At 36.5% G+C, this 19140-nt stretch overlaps 1 protein-coding gene across 2 annotated transcripts in view; it reads left to right on the top strand.

Annotated features, from left to right (window-relative positions):
• The first annotated feature begins 440 nt into the window (after nucleotides 1-440).
• TTK (TTK protein kinase) overlaps nucleotides 441-19140 on the top strand; it is a 32014-nt gene continuing 13314 nt past the window's right edge. The window contains exons 1-11 of one of the 2 annotated variants that reach the window (XM_027696710.1): nucleotides 441-461; nucleotides 815-985; nucleotides 6276-6420; nucleotides 6666-6891; nucleotides 11086-11192; nucleotides 14823-14966; nucleotides 16379-16487; nucleotides 16609-16684; nucleotides 16766-16866; nucleotides 17403-17502; nucleotides 18248-18344. In XM_027696710.1, the coding sequence (XP_027552511.1) occupies nucleotides 6276-6420; nucleotides 6666-6891; nucleotides 11086-11192; nucleotides 14823-14966; nucleotides 16379-16487; nucleotides 16609-16684; nucleotides 16766-16866; nucleotides 17403-17502; nucleotides 18248-18344 (1105 nt within the window). In that variant the 5' untranslated portion in view covers nucleotides 441-461; nucleotides 815-985. Of the gene's footprint in view, nucleotides 462-814; nucleotides 986-6275; nucleotides 6421-6665; nucleotides 6892-11085; nucleotides 11193-14822; nucleotides 14967-16378; nucleotides 16488-16608; nucleotides 16685-16765; nucleotides 16867-17402; nucleotides 17503-18220; nucleotides 18345-19140 lie in introns of both variants that reach the window. The other variant, XM_027696701.1, reaches the window with a different exon arrangement.

The raw sequence follows: 19140 nt of genomic DNA, 5'->3' as shown, positions 1-19140 counted from the left end.
CTGACTTCATTTGGAAGCTGAGCAAATAGTGAAACTGTTTCAAGACTGGATGCTATTACTTCTCTTTTTTATCAATAAATATTTTTGAGTGTATTACACATGAAATCATATGACTAACCTGTACTGCCACTTCATCCATTTGCAATGTATATGGCTTTTTAGTATGTCCTTTGACTCCTTGTTTAGTGGGTCTGTGTGAGAGGTTGAAACTATTACACTGTATTTAGAGGTAGTTCTGTATCTTCCTGATCTTTACATACATATTCTCCATTTCTTGGTTCCCTGTCCCTAACTTTGTCTCTAGATCTTGGGTGTGCTGCAGTGTAGGTAGTTGTTGCAGTTGGAAGCTCAGTTCCTGTTGAGTGTGTGTGTAACAGCATGTGGCTGTTTTAGGTCTTTGCTGTCTTTCAGATTTTGAGCACACAGCCCAGTGAAATTGATGGCAAATGCTTTCTTTAAAGGTAATCATGCAGCAGATTAAGAAAAAAAGGAAACCGAATACTTGCTTCTGGTTGAACTTTGGCATGAGTAGAAAGACTACTGGCAAATCATGACAATACATAGGCAAATATGCCATTAGTGTATTTTTTTTAATCTCCAAACATCATCACAAGCTGATGCATTTGGAAGTGCTTGCCCTCATTCACAAAGTAATCTTCAAGCTTTTTTGTTCTGTTTTTATTACTACATAGGAATATTTTTACTGATTTAATGAAAACTGTGTTTCTGGGATGTCATAAGCATGAGGCAAGATTACAGGGTATACTGATTCATTTACTTTTCAGTGTCTAACCATTCAATTTCTGATACACAGGCATTTCTTCAGGATTGGAGAGCTGCCTTTCTTGGGGCTCATGGGATCATCTGAGGTAGTCTGACCCTCATCTACCTTACCTTTTTGACAAGGCATATCCATTCTTCAGGAAAGATTTTCTCCATAGTAGTACACATTGAACCTTGAGCAGTTAAGCAGCACACCGGAAATGTAAGTTTGATGCATACTGTTGAGACTTTAAATCAAATTTATGCACAAATTTATTTTTCTTTTTGTCTACTGCATTTGGCAAGCTATCACTGCAAGAAGAATAATGAACCTTTGACATTGGTGAGGAAAATATAAATACTCTGTTTAAAAAAACCAAAATCCATCTGGGAATTGTTAGCAATTACGGTTGTAATGAGAGATTGAGGTATCACTGAACATGAAGTAACTTTCTTTTAGTTATCTTGGTGCTTGAGGTTGTGGAGAATCTGACTTCACCTATACTTTGAGGGAATGGGTAGTGTTCAAAGACAGATCTCTAAGGATATTCTCACCCACAAAGAGGAGATTGGAGTATCTGATTCCCCGTAGTCCTTTCTACTGTATTTTCAAAAGGCAAAACTGCAGTGTGTACCAAAATTTTCCTTATGAAATGAATAATTGTCATCTTTAGAATGGCATGTGAACAGTCTTTGCTATAGTAATCACCTACGTAATTTTTAGCAACATGATCTCCAGAAGATGGGGCAGTTTACAGACCCGCTCTCAGAACAGCCTGAGTTGACTCTTAGGGAGAAACAGATATGAAAGGAAGTTCCAAACAAGTATTGAAAATTAAATTATTAATTAATTATTAATTATTCAATGTATCTTTTTGAAGATAAATGAGGAGGGTTCTTTTTTTTTTGTCTCAACTCAAGGAAATAAAAATTGTATTTCAGATAATACTCATTTAGCATATAGTCTCTAGCTTTCATAATTAATTTTTTCTATACAGGTCTTGCTTGCAGCTATATTTGGGGGGATGCTTGCTTCTACTTTACTTAGACCACTGAAAATATTTCATTTTGTGAAGGAAGGGACCATTTTCAGAACTTAGTGCATTTTTTACTTTTGTGCAAAAATATTCAAGTTAGGTCTTAAATGTCTCTCCAGACTCTAAGGTGCTAAGACCTCTTCATAGTGGTAATGTAGATGGTGCTTTTGCCAGACTAAGTCTTGGAGTTTACACAAAAAAACTGTGCTTTGAACCTACAAAACTTCTATATAGGCAAGAGCAGGCTTAATATTCTAGGTGTGCCATTTCTAGTACAGGATGAACATGAAATATGGCTACTATTGCTTTGATAAGCAAGCTCTGTAAGCACAATAACCTTTCTGATTTATGGAAATAAATGATCTTTCTGCTTGTGGAAAGCTGAGTTTGGTGCTCTTAAAGTAATGCCAACTTGTAGTGACTAATGCTTTAAAAATTAATTGTGAGAATTCCTGAGAGTGGTGCCTGGTTTATTTTTTTAAATAGTGGGGTCAGAGGTGAATGGACTTAATTTATCCCATTCAATTCTTTCTCTATCAATAATTTGCCTAAAAGTAGATCTAATGTTTCTGAGCCTTCCAGCAACTTTTCATTGACCTCTTATATCTGAATACCAAAGGAACAATGACCAACGATTCACTGTAAAACTAAACTTACTCTTTCTTTGAACCTATTTAATCTGTCCAAAGTGCATTACCTTCCCTGTTTCTGGGCCCAGCTTCACAGTAATTAGAAAGTCAAATCCCCTGGATATGCACTTCATTCACCACAGTTTTTAATATTACAATTCTCATGTTCATTAGAGGCATGGAAGATTGATGTTGGAAAAGCTGTGATCAGTATAAAAAATTTTAATTGTAGCCAAAAAAGGAAGTAACTACATCTCTGTAATAGATTGCTGGATATGCATAGATGGTAAGGAATATAGAAACTTGTGTTAATGGTTTTTAGAATATAAGTATATTATTGTGACTGGAAGGGGATGTAAACTGGGAAGGTGTTTGAATTATGAAAATGCTTGGTTGTGCTGCATCTGTTTAAATTACTGAATTTTTTTTTCCTTTCACTACCTGTGCAGGAAAAAACCTGCAATCTTTCCATGTATCCCCAACAGGTGTTTTACTATAACAGTGGTTTTCCGCATTTACTGATTGGTGGAGCTCTCAAGTCTTCTAATGAAGTGTTGGACAATTATAATTTCAGTATAGTTTAATTTGCTGTGTCTTTACTAGTCTGTGTTGATCTGAATCTGTCACCCTTATAGTCAACAGATCCCTCTTGAGTACCACTGCACTATGATATATTAATTGAGACTTGAGAGTGAGGAGCATAACACTTCTTACATTTATTTAGACATGTTACAAACTGCAAATCTAGATTTAAATTACCATATGATAGCTAAGTTACTCTTACAAAAGACTCAGAAAAAGTCTTCTAATTTTTCCAAAATACTAAGTTCAATGATACTCACTGTTACCTTAACTTTGTTTTTTCATCTTTTTGCCAACATTCTTTCTTTTTCAATGCGCTCTAAAAACCTGTGTGCATCCCACCCTGATTTGTAATTAGGTAGGAACTTCTAAACCCTTAGTTTGTTCTTTAGAAAGAATCCTGTGTCTGGCAGACTTTCCTTTTCTGTCATAATATCTTTTCACACTTCTGTTAAACTTGCAAGATTGTGACTCTCCATCCTTGTGGTGAGACAATCCCTATGTCCTCTTACTGTCACAAACTGTGCAAACTAAGGCTGTAGATGAACAGTGTGTCTTTCAAGGTATGTATTTATTTTCTTACTGATAAAATTTATTTCTCCTGAAATCTCTTCAGGCAGAGATGCGTAGTTCATCCCTGTCTCATCACAGCCTTAATGAATAATTCTGGGTAAGCCTAAGCAGAATTGTTTCCTTTACTTCATATGTAAAAGCAGTGGTAACTTTCAAATATTAGTCTGTCTTCACTGTTAACCATGAGAGCAGAGGTTTGGAGTTGAGTATTCATCTTTGACTTTGCCCATTCCCAGCCAATTTTGTTCACACTGCTCCAACACAATTTTAGCTGCACTGAAGCTTTCTAAGTTAGTGTTCAGATTAATTGTAGTGAACAAATTTGGGAGTCAAAAGTAGACATACAGAGAGGTTTGTATAGCATACCTATGAGTGAGGAAAACTATCTTTTTTTGTTAGCAAGCTGCCACCCATGTCAGTGATGCTATTGTGACTTTTGAAAACGTGATATGACTTATTCTTTTGGAAATATGCACAAGAGTACTCTTCCTGAACAGAGAGTATAGGAAAGTTAACCATACATAGTTTTGTCTTAATGTTCCTAATATTTCCTTTTATAAGCCTCAAATTATTCCAATTATGTGTACACACTTTATACTAGTTGACAAAGTATGTTTGCCTTAGGGTTCTCCCAGCCTTCACATATATCTATCTGCACAGGCTTTTCACAGGCTTTTTATATCTTTGTTTCATAGAATGGTTTGATTTGGAAGGGGGGATGCCATGGGCAGGGACACCTTCCACTAGACCAGGTTGCTCAGAGCCCAATTTCACCTGGCCTTGAACACTTCCAGGGATGGAGCATCCACAATGTGTGGATGAGCAACATGTTCTAGTGTCTCACCACTCTCATAGTAAAGAATTTCTTCCTAATATCTAATCTAAACTACCATCTCTGAAGCCATTCCCCTTTATCCTGCCACTACAGGCTCTTGTAAAAGGTCCTTCTCCAGCTTTCTTGTAGGCCCTTTTAGGTACTGGAAAGCTGCTGTGAGGTCTCTCCAGAGACTTCTGTTCTCCAGGCTGAACAACCCAGCTCTTTCATACTGTTTTCATAGCAGAGGTGCTCCAGCCCTCTGATCATAGTACACTCTGATCAAAGGTATTCTGAGATCACAGTGTGGCCTGGGAAGGGGGGATTCACCACCATATCATCTTCATTGCCCTCCTCTGGACCTGCTCCAGTAAGTTTATGTCCTTATGTTGGGGTCCCAGAGGTGACCACAGTATTCCAGGTGGGGGTCTCATGAGAGCAGAGTAGAGGGAGAGAATCACCTTCCTCAGCCTGCCAGCCAAATTTCTTGTGATGCAGCCCAGCATACAGTTGACTTTCTGGGCTGCAAGTGCATTCTGCTGGGTCACATTTTGCTTCTTGTCCACCAACACCCCCAAGTCCTTTTCATTAGGGCTGATCTCAACCCATTCTCCACCCAACTTTTCTCATCTTCTGATTACTGTCTTCTGGCTAGCTCTCCCCTCCATCATCAGTTTTAGTTTCTGAGTGGATTATATTTCTTAATATAAAGCAGACATTCCAGCCAGGAGTTAATAAAAAAAGTTGAATATTATTTATTACAAGCAATGTGGTATAGTAATTTGTTATATATCCCTACTGGTTCACTTGTTTTCAGTGATTTGTCTTTATTTGTGTAATCTCTTAGAATGAATCATTTTGGATAGACATCTAGGTGGTGAAATTTTGCAACAGCAAAAGAGAACTAGGACAAGGAACAATTTAAAAATGCTTGATTTAGAAGCTAAGTGGCATAAATAAGTGTACCACATGTCAATAAGTGCTGCTTTAGAGATGGATAATGTTAAAATTGAGACATAACAAGAATGAACTGATATTCTTTGTATCAGTTATACATTTATTATGCTAAATAAAAAATATCATGTCTGTAACTGAGCGAAAGTAATACGAAAATGAGTGGTAAGTACCTCTTATGTCTTGAAACTTATTTCTACCTAAGTTATATCTGTGATGGAAAAAAATTTTCTTTCCCTATGAAAAGTGCTTCTTTAAGTGAGGTGTGTGTGAGAGAGGTGACACATCTAAGGTACTCTAACCCAGCCTTATGGATGCCATCAAATGAAAGTCTGTCCTTCTTGCCTTTCCTTTCTCTTGTCCATATGCTGACACAGTTGAGAAAGCAGAAGACACATCAAGCAAAATGGTAAAAGCTCTTCCTGCTTTTTATGTAGTTTTCTGTTGGGATTTGTCCCTGAGCCAGGTCCCTATGAAGTCTGACAAGTGCTCATTCTATTGCAGTTTATTCAAGTGAGGTAGTGGGAGTGTATAGCTGGGAGGAGGACTGTCTCTTAGCCTAATCTACAGTTCAGGATGTACTTTAATGCAATAGAGTCGAAGCTATTTCAGGCAATCCATCCTACCCCCCGTTTTATTCAAACACTGAATGTACCTTACTGGTAAGGGCTACTGTGTAACATGGACTAGGATTTGGGTGGATGGGTTAAGTACCAATTCTTTTTGTTCATCAAAGTTGTCTTCTGTGAAGAGGTTTACTCTTACAACTGCCATGACAAAAGGCTTAACAGAATATTTGTTACATAATGTACTTGAGTCTCAAGCTGCAAATTATACAGGAGAGGCTTTCCCATGGTAATTCCAGTGAAGTTGAGCTACAATAGTCTTTAGTAACTTCCCTGTTTTTTAACCTTGTGTCTGCAGATGGAGGAGGCGAACCTAAGTGAAAGAGGATTGCCGCAAATTGCATCAATCATGAATAGAGTTAGAAACTTGAAAAACAAATACAGAAATGAAGACAATATCACAGATGAGCTTAACTGTACTAAAATCTTAGCTGATACAACAGGTATTTGGTTTTGTTATTCTTTTGTCATTTGTGCAACAGATCTTAACTTAGATTGAGTGAAAAGATTTAGCATTCAGTATTAAGGACCACAAAGTAAATTTTGTTCCTCTTTGTTTCTTAACTGCGTTGTTCTATTCTTGTTTAAAAAATAAAATCAGTAATTGTCTTGTGGGATAGCTTATAAGAAGTATTTTCTTCCATTCATGATTGCCTTTTTAATCAATCACTTTTTGTTTTTATGTCAGATAACTCTGGAACTGTTAATCAAATAATGATGACAGCAAATAATCCAGAAGATTGGCTATGTTTTTTGCTTAGACTAGAGAAAAAGGGTGTTCCTCAGATGGATGTTAGCCTGCTGAATAGACTCATTGGTCGTTACAGTCAAGCGGTGACTGCACTGCCTGCAGAAAAGTACAGTCAAGATGAGAGCTATGCTCGCATCCTTGTGAGATTTGCTGAGTTGAAAGCGTAAGTATAAATTTTCAATATAAGAACTTATCATTCTGTGCTTGAATTATGACAAAAATACCTTGTTTTGTAAGTGGTTTCTGCAACAAATTATCATTGAGTGTGTATGTTTTCTTACTGGCTGTTGGAAACTGAGCAGCTTTGGTGAGTCAGCTTATCAGTTGTCTCCACAGTGCTTGCATTTTTTTGTATATGCTAATAAGCGTGTACAAAGATTGTTTGGAGCTGTTTGATTTAGAGGTGTTAACACTTTCTTTTTTCTTGGTTCTATATGTAAGGTACATGGGAAAAAGCAGGAGACTATGTTTTTTCAGTTTTATACTGCTATGCTTTCTCCCTTGCTAGTACTCAGCACAGTTAAATTAGCTGTGCTAGGATAGGAAGAATGTCTCAGAACCTTGTTCTATACTTCCATACTTGGACAATTAATTTTGATTGTGGTCATTTATTGCTTTATTCATTCCAGACTAGAACACTGTGGTTGTTCAGATGTGTTCAGACATAATTTAGGGCAGAGTTATAATGTGATTTTTTCCATAAGGGGTTCTTCTGAAATATCTTGAAATATCATCACAGTAAATATTTTGATGAAGAGCTGTAGTTGAATATTGCAGCAATATATAACAATTATTGCTGAGCAGGTAGTCTTCCAGTGAACATGGCTAGTCTTTTTCTTGTATGTCCTTCCTCTATTTGGCTCTTTGGCATGTGGCGCTGTCTTGCTGTATAATTGTCTGCTCTTTGTACTGTCATTTACATGGGTCTTGCTGCATCACTGTTTACTAAAAGCATACAGTGGAAGTAATCTGTTGAATCCCCTGTTGAGAAACAAACAGAAGTGAATAGTGGCCTTCTTGTGAATCCTTAGTATCTTGAAGAAGTAAGGTGTTTATGTGTAATTGGAATAAAGAATCTCTTCCAGAAAGACTCCAAAGATACTGAGAGATAGCATTCATGTTTAAAGGTTAGTTGCTTTTCCTCAGAACAGAAACTATGTAACATAGGCTTCTGTATCATACTTTGTGGAATTTCTTTTCCAGAATAGAGATTGGAAGCTCTTATCCAGTCACATCTTTTATCTCGTTATAGGAGAGTTTAAGTTCAGAAAGATTATTTCCCTAGTCACTTGGACCTATTTCCACTTGATCCTTAGAACATAGCTTGAAAAGCAGATACTTCACAAGTGTACGTAAGAGTTCAATATTCTGTGTGTTGTATTGCAGAAAGTAAAACTGAAGGTGCTGTCAGTTAATATGTCCAGTTAATATGTATGTTAATATGTCAGTTTGTCTAGTACTATGTATTTTGTCTCTGCTTGGTTTTAGCTCCTATCAAAGAAAATCCTGTCATCTCATGACTTCCTAGAGTGCTTCTGGTTTATTTTTTTAGCTATTGCAAATAAAGCAACACTGATAGGTGCTCTGATGATGCTGCCTTTGGTGGGAGAAGAAATATGCTTTTCAACAGAGTTCTGCTTGCTGTTCTCCCACATGTTCCATCTGAACAAGGTGGAAAAGAAAGTCAGCATCACAAACTTCAGCAGCAGTGGCAGTAGTTTGAGTTTTTGGTGTCTATTGCCATCAACATTTTCTTCTGATCATAGAATCATAGAATGTTAAGGGTTGGAAGGGATGTTAAAGATCACTTAGTTCCAACCCCTTCTGTCATGGGCAGGGACGCCTCCCACTAGACCATGTTGCTCAAGGCCTCATTCGACCTGGCTTTGAACACTTCCAGGGTTGGGGCATCCACAACCTCCTTGGGCGACCTGTTCCAGTATGTTACCCACCCTCATAGTACAGAATTTCTTCCTAATATGTAGCCTAAATTTCCCCTCTTTCAGTTTGTACCATTATTCCTTGTGCTATCACTACAGTTCCTGGTGAAGAGCCCCTCTTCGGCTGCTCTGTAGCCCCCCTTCAGATACTGAAAGGTTGCTATGAGGTCTCCATGCAACCTTCTCTTCTCCAGGCTGAACAGCCCTGATGTTCTCAGCCTCTCTTGAGAGGAGAGGTACTCCAGCTGCCTGATTATCTTTCTGGCCCTTGTCTGGACTCATGCCAACAGATCCATATCCTTCTTATGCTGGGGGTCCCGGAGCTGAACACAGTGTTTAAGGTGGGGTCTCACAAGAGTGGAGTAAATGAGGAGAATCACCTCCTTTGACCTGACCACACTGCTTTTGATGTAGCCCAGGATACATTTGGCTTTCTGGGCTGTGAGTGAACATTGCCAGCTCATGCTGAGTTTTTCATCAACCATCACCCCCAAGTCTTTCTCCACCCAATGAGTAGGTGTGAAATTGGATTATTCCATTCTTGGCACTGGACCTTTATTGTCCTGGTATCTTCTCTAGCTGCAGTCTGCTTTGCCAATACCTTTTGACCAATTATGATAGCAAGGTTGTCTGAAGAACCTTTGAATGTACTCTGAAATAGTCAAAGGCAAACAGTGCATCTGTGTCTGATGATCTGTATTGTACATTAATCATGCTAGGCCTGCTCTCACATAATGCTTCTGACTATAGCACAGTGCCACCAAGTGTGTGGCACTTGATGCCTATTGCTAGTGCATTGGGTCTTGTTCTTTGTATTGCTGTCCAAGCTGTTGCTGCTTTCTATTGGAACTTAAATTTTAACATACTCTTGGAAAGTGAATGTAATTCATGTTACAGCCTTATTTCTTTTGCTCAGACTGCCTGCAGATGGGTTATTCCATACCTGTCTTATTGCTTTGGGTGATCAGAGATGAGTTCACTAAACCTACTGGAGTCTGGTAACATGCTTAAACTATGATAGATTATCTCATTCTTAATTCCACAGAATTCTACTGAAAATATCTTCTCTTTAGTTTTCCGTGTTGTATTTTTCTGTATTTTTATTTTGAACCATTGTCATAAATCTTTTCCTCTTCCCACTTTTAAGTGGTACCTTTGCTTACCTGTTGAGGCAGGTGGAATTTTGAAAAGAATTCCTTTATCTCTTGATCATGGATGTTGCTAGTAAAAGTGTTACACTCCTTTTTTAAATAATATTAAAAAGGGGGAGTGAGTTCATTGAAACATAATGTTAATTTGTTATTTCATAGTGATGTAGATTTAGGCCTTTTGTATCTTGATTAGTATTAACGTAGACTATAGTTCCTCTAGAATATTTAAATGTTGGTGTACTGTGTGCGAGCACTATCCTACTTAGCAATCTATGGCGGAATGTAAAACTAGGATTAAAATTTGGTGAAAGTAAACAAACTATGCAGTGTGAAATATCTTATCTGGACTTTGTGGCTTATTCTCTATGTTTTGAAGTATACCGTGCTTGCCACTGCTTCTTCTGGCGTGTCTGCAGAAAATAGACTTAATCGACATTGTGCTACCAGATTTCACTGATGTGACTGTGTTGTCTAAGAGTAGGGGGAAAACAGTGAGTTCCCTGCATCTGGTAGGGAGTTGGTGTTCCCATAGAACCCTTAATAGAGGTGGCTATTGGATAAATGCTCTCATTGTGTCCTGGTTTTCTGGTCCTATGGTATTTTTGATGTACCTGCAGAAATAACTTCTTTCAATGACCTACATCTCTGCTAAGGGAATCTGACCATTTGGGTACAGTTCTGCAACTCTTCATTGTAGAATGGCTCATAACCTCTAGCAGAAGTTTGGAGTTCAATATTGCTTTTATGTAAGGAATTGCTGCAGGCTATAACTAGTAGTGTATGTAATGTTTCTTCTGACTTGATTAATATGATACATTTTTGCATTCTTGGTGTTCCTTGTCCTCTGCCTTGCAACCTCCTTGTATAGGAGTAGTTGTGTCTACAAGAAAGGTGATGTTTCTCTGGAAGGGCTACAGGTGGGTGTTCTGTACTGGTTAGTGGGTGCTCCGAGGGAAAATATTGGCATATTTTGAGGCATAATATGAGCAGTGACAAGGAATGAGTCCTTCAGCTTTCTCTTCTGGGTTTGAGCATTTTCTGGATTTTTGGAAAGGTTCAGCTTTATATATTTCAATTATTAGCTTTCTAAGGTTTGTTAGTACAAGTTTGTTGTATTTGTAGTACACTGATTGCTCTAAGGGAGAGGAAAATCTTTAGCTATAGATGGATTATTTTTCCAGAGTTATCTAAAGCCATCATCCAGCACATGGAACTTGTTTCTCAAGCTCTTCACCTTTTGTAACTATTAATATGCTGTCTTTACAGTCTTCAGGATCCAGAGGAGGCACGGGACCAATTTCATCTAGCCAGACTGAACTGCAAGAAATTTGCTTTTGTGCACGTGGCTTTTGCACAGTTTGAGCTATCACAAGGTGTGTAAAAAAACTTGTTTGGTGTTGCTGTTCTGTGTTGTTCTAGGTTTTGTTGTCATCAACTTCTTCTCTGTTACATTATTTGCAAGGAAACTGGTAAGTATTAAAACAGAAAGAAAAAAAAAAGCTGGATTTTCTTTTTTTTAAATGAAACTTATTGAGAATGTGGGTTCATTTTTGACTGAAAATATGCACACTGTTCACTATAGGTTTTTTTCCTTTTTAGAAATAACTTTCAAACAAGATGAAAACTGTCAGTATTTTCTATTTTTTTAGCTTAGATCTTGCAGTGGAAGGTTTTTGAATAAGGCTCTTGCTGCATTGAAGAGTGATGCTCAAATTTGGGTGGTGATTTCCCTTTAGATACTTTGTTTGCTTGTGGAACAAATTCTATCTTCTTCCAAACAGCAACTGTAGATTCTTGGTATGTTTTTTATTAAACCAGAATACACTGGTTGCCTGGTACTTGGTAGCAAGGCTGTGTTGCCTGCCCGTAGAGTATTTTTGGGTTTCTTTTCCTTCCATGGGTGATTTGAGCAGTGATCTCTGTCACCCTGTTTATTTCTTCCTTTAACATCTTGTTCTATACGGAAAGACAAGCACATCCCATTAAAGCTGTTTTCTTATTTAAAAAGAAAAGGCTTGGTGGATATATCTTGATTTTTTTTGTGATTTGTTTTAATTCGTTTGTTGGTTGTTTTTTTTTTTTTTGTATCGTGCAAGGTGTTGTATACTGCCTAGTATGAGAACTTCTCCCCAAACTTAGCTACAATAAATAATTAAATGAAATTAATCTGCCTATTCTACACCCTGGATTCTGAATACATTTTACATTTTTATTTCTCTTCATTTACTTCTTTTATTTTCCAGTGGTAGTGGTTTTCTCTATAAATTTTTCATTCCAGTACTACTTTTTAACTGTATTTTAGGATACAGTTTAGATGTTCAAAGTGTGTCCCATGACACAGAGCCATTTTGTTAAAATCAATAACAGATACTCATTTATCCTCTCACATCTTCCAGTTTTTCTTAACTGATAAGTTTATTTGTAATGGAGCAGGACAGTCTGTGGAAACCCTCCTCAAATACATGCTATGTAAAATAATTGATGGAGTAAGTTTACTGAATATGACTCTACAGGATGGGGAGAAGACAAAAATTTGCATGTTGTGACTTGAAATGACACAGTCTTTCTGTTTCACATAAATCAGTTATCTGACCAGTCTTGTTCTAATATAATCTTGTGGCATTGAACTTCTAAACAGTAGTAAATAATAATAGCTAATTATTGCTTAGTGTAGCTAATAATTTGCTTAGTGAGCACTGTATGTTTATTTAAACAGATAATAAGACATTAATACTGCAATAATAAAGATATTGTTAAATAAGTGTGATAAAACCTATTGTGTAATTTAAGTGTAGAAATATTGCTACAGGTTACCAATGACTAAATTCAACCTGTAGCTGTGGGATGTTTTCATGCAATAGTTTATCTTACTTTGACAGCAAGGAGTTAATGTAAAATGAAGTCCTAATCCCAAAGGAAATAAGCCAGTTATGATTGGCTTTGTATCTCCAATGTGCTCTCTGATTTGTATCTGTTACCCTTGAGCTGATCTAGGTGTCACTTGGAAATGTGTATGAAGCTGTAGTGTCCCTGCTGCGTGCTTCAAAGAGGATTAACGGAACATGTGATTTGTATAGTGTTACTTAAGAGTGCCATTCCTTTTTCACTGAGTGTGTCCAGCTTAGACCAGAGGGAAAGGAGGAGAGTAGTGCTTTGTTGCCTCCTCATCCCAGTCATTTCAGCAGTGCTTTGGCACACCTGTCAGTATTTCCCTTTGCATTAAGAACGAAAAGTTAATTGTACATTTACTTCCTTAGCTCACGGTTTTGCTCCAGATAAAGCTCAAGTTGAAGTTATGAAATTAGAGTTGGCAAATTGTTGTCGATTTCTTAATAATTGAATATTGATGGTCTGAAAATCGAGTGCCATTTTGGTTTTGTTTTTTTTTTTGTTTACTTAAATACTAACTACCATTTCATTTAAATAGGTCACATGAGGATCTGTCTTGTCCTTACTTGGGTGATTTGGGTAGTATACTTGAAGCAAAATTTGCTGTGAATTGGTCAGAACTCATAACTGTAGATAAAACTCTGCTTTTGGCTATGTAAAATGTTATGCTAAGGTGGATGAATCAGGCTTTTGGTATGTGACAAAGTGGACTGATTGAAACTCAGAAATACTTCTGACTTTACTTTTGTGCTTTGGATCCTCATCTGTTAAGGAGGATGAAGCAGTTAATTTTTCACACGGGTGTTTTGGTGTCACACTCTTTCTTACTCAATGAGACATATAATAATAGGAGGAATTACTTTCGAGTAGCAGGTCTTGTTGAAGCAATGTGTGGTTACTAAATATAGCCAAAGGTAGAACCACAGAATGCTGGTTATGGATTCTTAAAGCCTATGCACTTGCTAATGATTTGAGAGAAAAAACAGTGTTTGACTATATGGTTAAAAACCAAGTTACAACAAATAAGCACAAAATAGATTTAAATGAAAGCATAGCCAATCTAATTTTGGTGTTTCCTTGTTTTGGTGTCTGACATCACCCATTTAATATTCTTAAAATAGGTTACTTAAAGCATGAGTTCCTAATACATACACTGCAGTCCCCCCAGCCTGAACTGCAGGCAGCATTGACATCTAACTTGAGTTACTGGTGGGGTTTTGAGTGCTGGAGACATGGTGCTCCTTAATATGCTACTATATAATATTAGAAACAATTAAGTATAAATGTACGTGGCACCGGTAAGAACAAAGTGGCTGATGCTCTGCTGCTTTGGAATTGAGGAAGAACAGCATTTGAGATTTCAGGGGCATTGACAACTGTAACAAAACATAGCATCATTTTGCACTGATGCTCTTTAAACCAGGGAACATATTATGGTTGCAGTACTCTTTTTTCCTTATTTGACTTTTACTTTTTTTAATGGTTGTATGCGTAAGTGTAAATTGACGGCTTCTGATATGTTTTGTTAAAACATTCCCTTTTCCCTCCCAGCTCTCTTCAATATTATCTGCTTATGGCATTTAGTAATGTCTAAAATTGTAATGAAACCATATCCTTGCTTTTCACTCCTCTTTTCTTAACTGTAGTGCTGCCTGGAGTAGTGATGTTTTATTTAATACCTGCTTTTAAATTTGGTTTCTATTAAGTGCATTAAAGATGTTTTATATATGTAATAAAATTTTTGTGTGGTCAGATCTAAATGGAAGTTCATAAAAGTTGTATTTCCTTGCTGATACTACAGAAAAAGTGGATTTTAGAATATTTTGCACTTCCTTACAGTTCCTGTAACACTAAAAAGTACTGAAAATGCATATTTTGTGACTTGGTGTTCAACTTAATGTGAAAAATTGATTTACATGATTCACTTTTACCTTGTTCCAGGCAGTATCCTTAAAGTGAATATTTAAGGGGAGAAGTGCCTCATGAACAATAGCTTCATAAAATGATGTAAATATAAGATAGCATGAATGTAACCAGCTCATTAAAAAACAACATTGCCCTGGTGTAATTGTTTTTCACTTACTTGATTTCTAACTCTGTTTCTTACTACTTAGAAAATGAGAAGAAGTGTAAGCAGATACTTCAGAAAGCTGTGGAGTACCCTGCTGTTCCACTAGAAATGTTGGAAACTGCTCTGCAAAACTTTCATTTGAAAAAAAAGCAGTTACTTTCAGATGAGGACAAGGAGAACTTAGGAGGTAACTGCAGTTTCTTAAAATATTGGTTCAGTTTATACCTGTTGTAACATTAGATTGGAAAAAAATCTCTAGTGTTTTTTCCTTCCAGATAAGAACTCAAAATCTGCTATTATCTAATAAACAGACATATTTATTTACATTATCAATCTTACTCCATCAGTACTCTTTTTTATCTTCAGTGCAGTGATAGTAGTTCGCAGTGGCCATGGGATGGTGGGTTCTGTAATTCTGCAGAGGGTGTTCCTCTGACTGTCATTACATATTTGTAGTTTATAATAGAGACTTAGAGCTGGAAGTGTGAAATCAGAGCTGCTCTTGGTAGAGAAGAAATAGAACCGAAGCATACAGACTAAACCATACAGATAGATTACCTGGAGGTGTATCTTCTGACACACTGAGGAAGTGCTGGTGGTCATTTCAGTGAAGTCAAATCTGGGAAAAATAATCCATTTCAACTTTATTTTACTTATGGACAAAACCTATGTGTTTACCAGTACTAAAGTGCTTGGCTATATCGTAAAACATAACTGATCCTGATTGCTGGGTATATAATTCAATAAGGGAATAGTTATCTCTTGAAGTTTTCAGGAGATAAATTTGTTTGGAGTGGAATTGAGCAAAACACGTGGTTTGACTTTAATACTGAAGTGTATGTAGCTAACTCTTCCAAGTGTTGTCAAACACTTCCACGTTTTTGCATTGTATAAGGACAGAATGTAATTTCCTTATTTTCACAAGTGTGGTTTGAGACTTGCCTGTCTCCTATTGAACCAACCTTTGAGTGAAATGCTAGTTGGGTACAGGGAGGAACTCAAACATTTAGGAGCAGTTGTAATATTCAGTAGTAGTACTATTTTTTAATCAATTTTATTTTCTGTCCTGTTCCATTTTAGCTGAGGGAATGCCTCTGAGAGAACACATGGCAAAACCCTGTGTGCCAATTAGGAAGCAGTGAACTTCGGGGCAAGTGTAGGCTTATTTAGTTTTTCACCTACACGAGCTTGTAACATTAGGTATTTTTGTAAGATGCTAAATTGTAGCTGAGTTATTTAGAGATAAAAGTATAATATATATTTTACTTTCACAAAACTCATTATTAATGTAAGCAGGAGTTGAATTGACACTTCATTATAAGATTAATGTACAACTTCATATAACTTTTGCCAGAACTTCAATAACCAAGCAAGATTTTCTACTGGGTTAACATGGGGCTGCTGAATGAGCTGAATGCTTGATATTCCCTGACCTCACACAGCTCATAAGACCACTCTCAAATTTGCTGTCAATGAAATCAACTGATTTAATTTAACCCAAATAATTGCTTAGACTAATTCAGTTGAATTTACCTGATATGAATTAGGGATTATTCTCAAGTGTCTTAATCTGAATGATTCTAACTATTTTCCTTACAGTATCAAGTACACAGGAGTCTGGGCTTCAGAACATAGTTGGAAATCACAGAAGCATGAAAAGGAATGATTCTGGTGAAAATTCTTCTACTGTTAACAAACTTCTTTCTGGGTAATGTCTTGATTTCTCATTTAATTTCTTAAAACATAATTTAAACCAAAACCAAACATGCACACTACAGTGTTGTTTGTTTGGTTTTGTGTTTATTTTGTGTGATTTTTTTTTTCTTCAGGGAAGAAAAATCCCAGGAACTTGGTGCTCTAGTTAATTATCACAATCCATTGAGACCACTAAACAAATCTAACCAGGTAGAACATCTAACGTTTTCTTAAAAATCTTCAACTCTTCATTCTGCTTTACACACCTAACAGCATTCCATTTGCTCTTAGACTTGCCCATTTGGGAGGGTTCCTGTTCAACTACTGTGTGATGATGGTGATGATGTGGAGAATTCAGATGTCGTCCCACTTACAGCTAGTGTTATGAAGAGGTATGGTTATTTGGTTTACTACAGCACAACAGATTTTAATACTCCTTTTCAAGGTTGGTTTATTGGTTAGTGAAAATGTCAAATGCTAAGAAGGTCAAAATTGACCTGAAGATACTAGTCAAATAGTCATTATAGTTGCAAGAGATATGGCAGTATAACCTACTTCTGATCTTACTACTCAGATTCCTTGTATGAAAGCATACAAAGATAAATTACTTGTTCCAACTAATCAGCAGGGTCAAAAGAAATGGAGATTCAGGCAAAAATAAATTTTGTTCAAAATATCTTCATGTTTGCGTATTCCAGTTTTTAAAATTAGATAAAAGATAGTCTTGTAACTTTCAAAATATTTTTAAATCCTCATTTTTAACAGACTTCTTTGTATTATTTCTCACTTCCCTATTAGAGTGGACCTGCTTTTCTGTATATTTGAAGCTTGTAGCCAAAAGTCTTCACACAACTGCCTTTTTCATCTAGTTCACAAAAAGGCCACTGTATGCTGGCATGTGTTGTAATTAACAATGTTACTTCAATAGGCAGACATCCAGCTCCAAATGTACCGCTTTTGTTGCACCTTTTCCACTGTCAGAACTGAAATCTGATGGGTGTGATTCATATGACCTGGGAAACTTACAGGTAACTTAAATATCTTTAAAATACATATAAGGAACTCACTCTGGCTATCCTATGGTATTAGAAAGGAAGATACAACAACACCTTTTTCAATTCAAGAAAGAAAGAAGGTAGAACTTCCCTTTGAGTAATCAGTAGTAGATAGAAACCTTCATTGTGGCTTTTAAATTTGAAAACTATTATGCCTAATCAAATATTAAGAAAGAGCTTTTTCTAAACAGTACCTCTGATGGGAGCAATAGGGGTAGTATTAGAAATCATTATATGATTTGTGAAGAGGGGATAAGCAGGTTCCAACTTGACTATGGGAGCTCTTTCAGATGCTGTCACGAGTTTTAGCATGAGAAGTACTCTATGTAATGAATTCTATTTAACTGAGTTTTTAAGTGCTTTATGGAGCTGTAAATTATGGCTTTTGATAGAGGTTAGTTTACAACTATGCCTTGCATTTTCATATGCCATATCCTCATTTCCCAGAAGAAAATTCCAGAATAGAAAGCATTTGGGCCTTTATTACAGAAAATGGATTATGGAAATTCAGAGGGTTGATGTATTACAAAATAGCATCAGTAATACTTGTCTGTGTAACATGCACTGTTTTCTGAAGCATATTTGAAGATGCTTTGTGGTGCATCTCTCATTTAATTACCATAAGGAAATGTCTTTTGGATACTACTCTTGAGTTCTTTGATGCTTTTAAGATGCTTTTTATGTTCTTTAGTCCTTACAAGAAAAAGCTTCATTACAGTTGCAGATGTTGAATGAGGACAACTTAGAAACCGCTAACAATTCAACTGTAACTCTCAAACCCGAAGTGGATACAAGTCTTGTGAGGAAAAGAGAAGGTAACTATTAATGTGATGTGTGAGTAGTTTGAAATAGAAGAAGCATTGAGAATATGCTGTCCAGTATTTTTAAAAAAAATTCTAAATAAAATTAATAAATAAATTGCTAAATAAAATGTTTTTCAAAAAACAGAAGTTGATCTGATTGGAATTGGATTATTTAATTAAAATTTGGCTTTGGCATGGTATCTGTGATAGTTGTGGGAAAAATATAACCCCAAAGCCCACAGAAATCCCAGCTGTGACACTGTCTAAAACTGGAGTGCTGGGCTTGATGTAAAATGCCAATGTATAGTGCTAATTCACTATGTCCTTACCTCTTGCAATACATATAAGAAATAGGCATCAAAATAGCAACAGTGCAAGCTTAAGATTTGCCAGCCTGAGAGTAGTGTCAAGAGTGTCAAATTACAGTGCTAATTTATACCACAAAGAAAAAAGTTAGAAAAATTCAAATGAAGGACTATAAAATCCTTGAAAAGGTCTGTTTAGGTTTTAGTGTTGGTGGGTTTTTTTGGAGACAGACTCTAATTATAGTGGTTTGCTTTTCCTGTGCCTTTTCTTGTGTATGCTCCTAGTTTACCCTATAGATGCCATAGATCTAACTTGGTTTGTTGAAGCTTAATCTTGAGATGGTTTTGGCTAAAGTAAACTTAAAAAGGTGAGACATTGTCTTTCACTTAAGAAGGCGCAAAACTCCTACAATTCTCTATGAATGCAGAATATCTGCACTATCTGTTGCTTTCAGCACTCTTCTTTCTGTCCTGTTTACCCATTAGATTGTGAAACTCTAGGT

This window comes from Neopelma chrysocephalum, unplaced genomic scaffold (genome assembly GCF_003984885.1).
Source record: "Neopelma chrysocephalum unplaced genomic scaffold, ASM398488v2 Primary Assembly neopelma1_23b, whole genome shotgun sequence".
NCBI lineage: Eukaryota > Metazoa > Chordata > Aves > Passeriformes > Pipridae > Neopelma > Neopelma chrysocephalum.
Note: the sequence above shows the minus strand (reverse complement) of the source record. Positions and strands in the feature narration are given on the sequence as shown.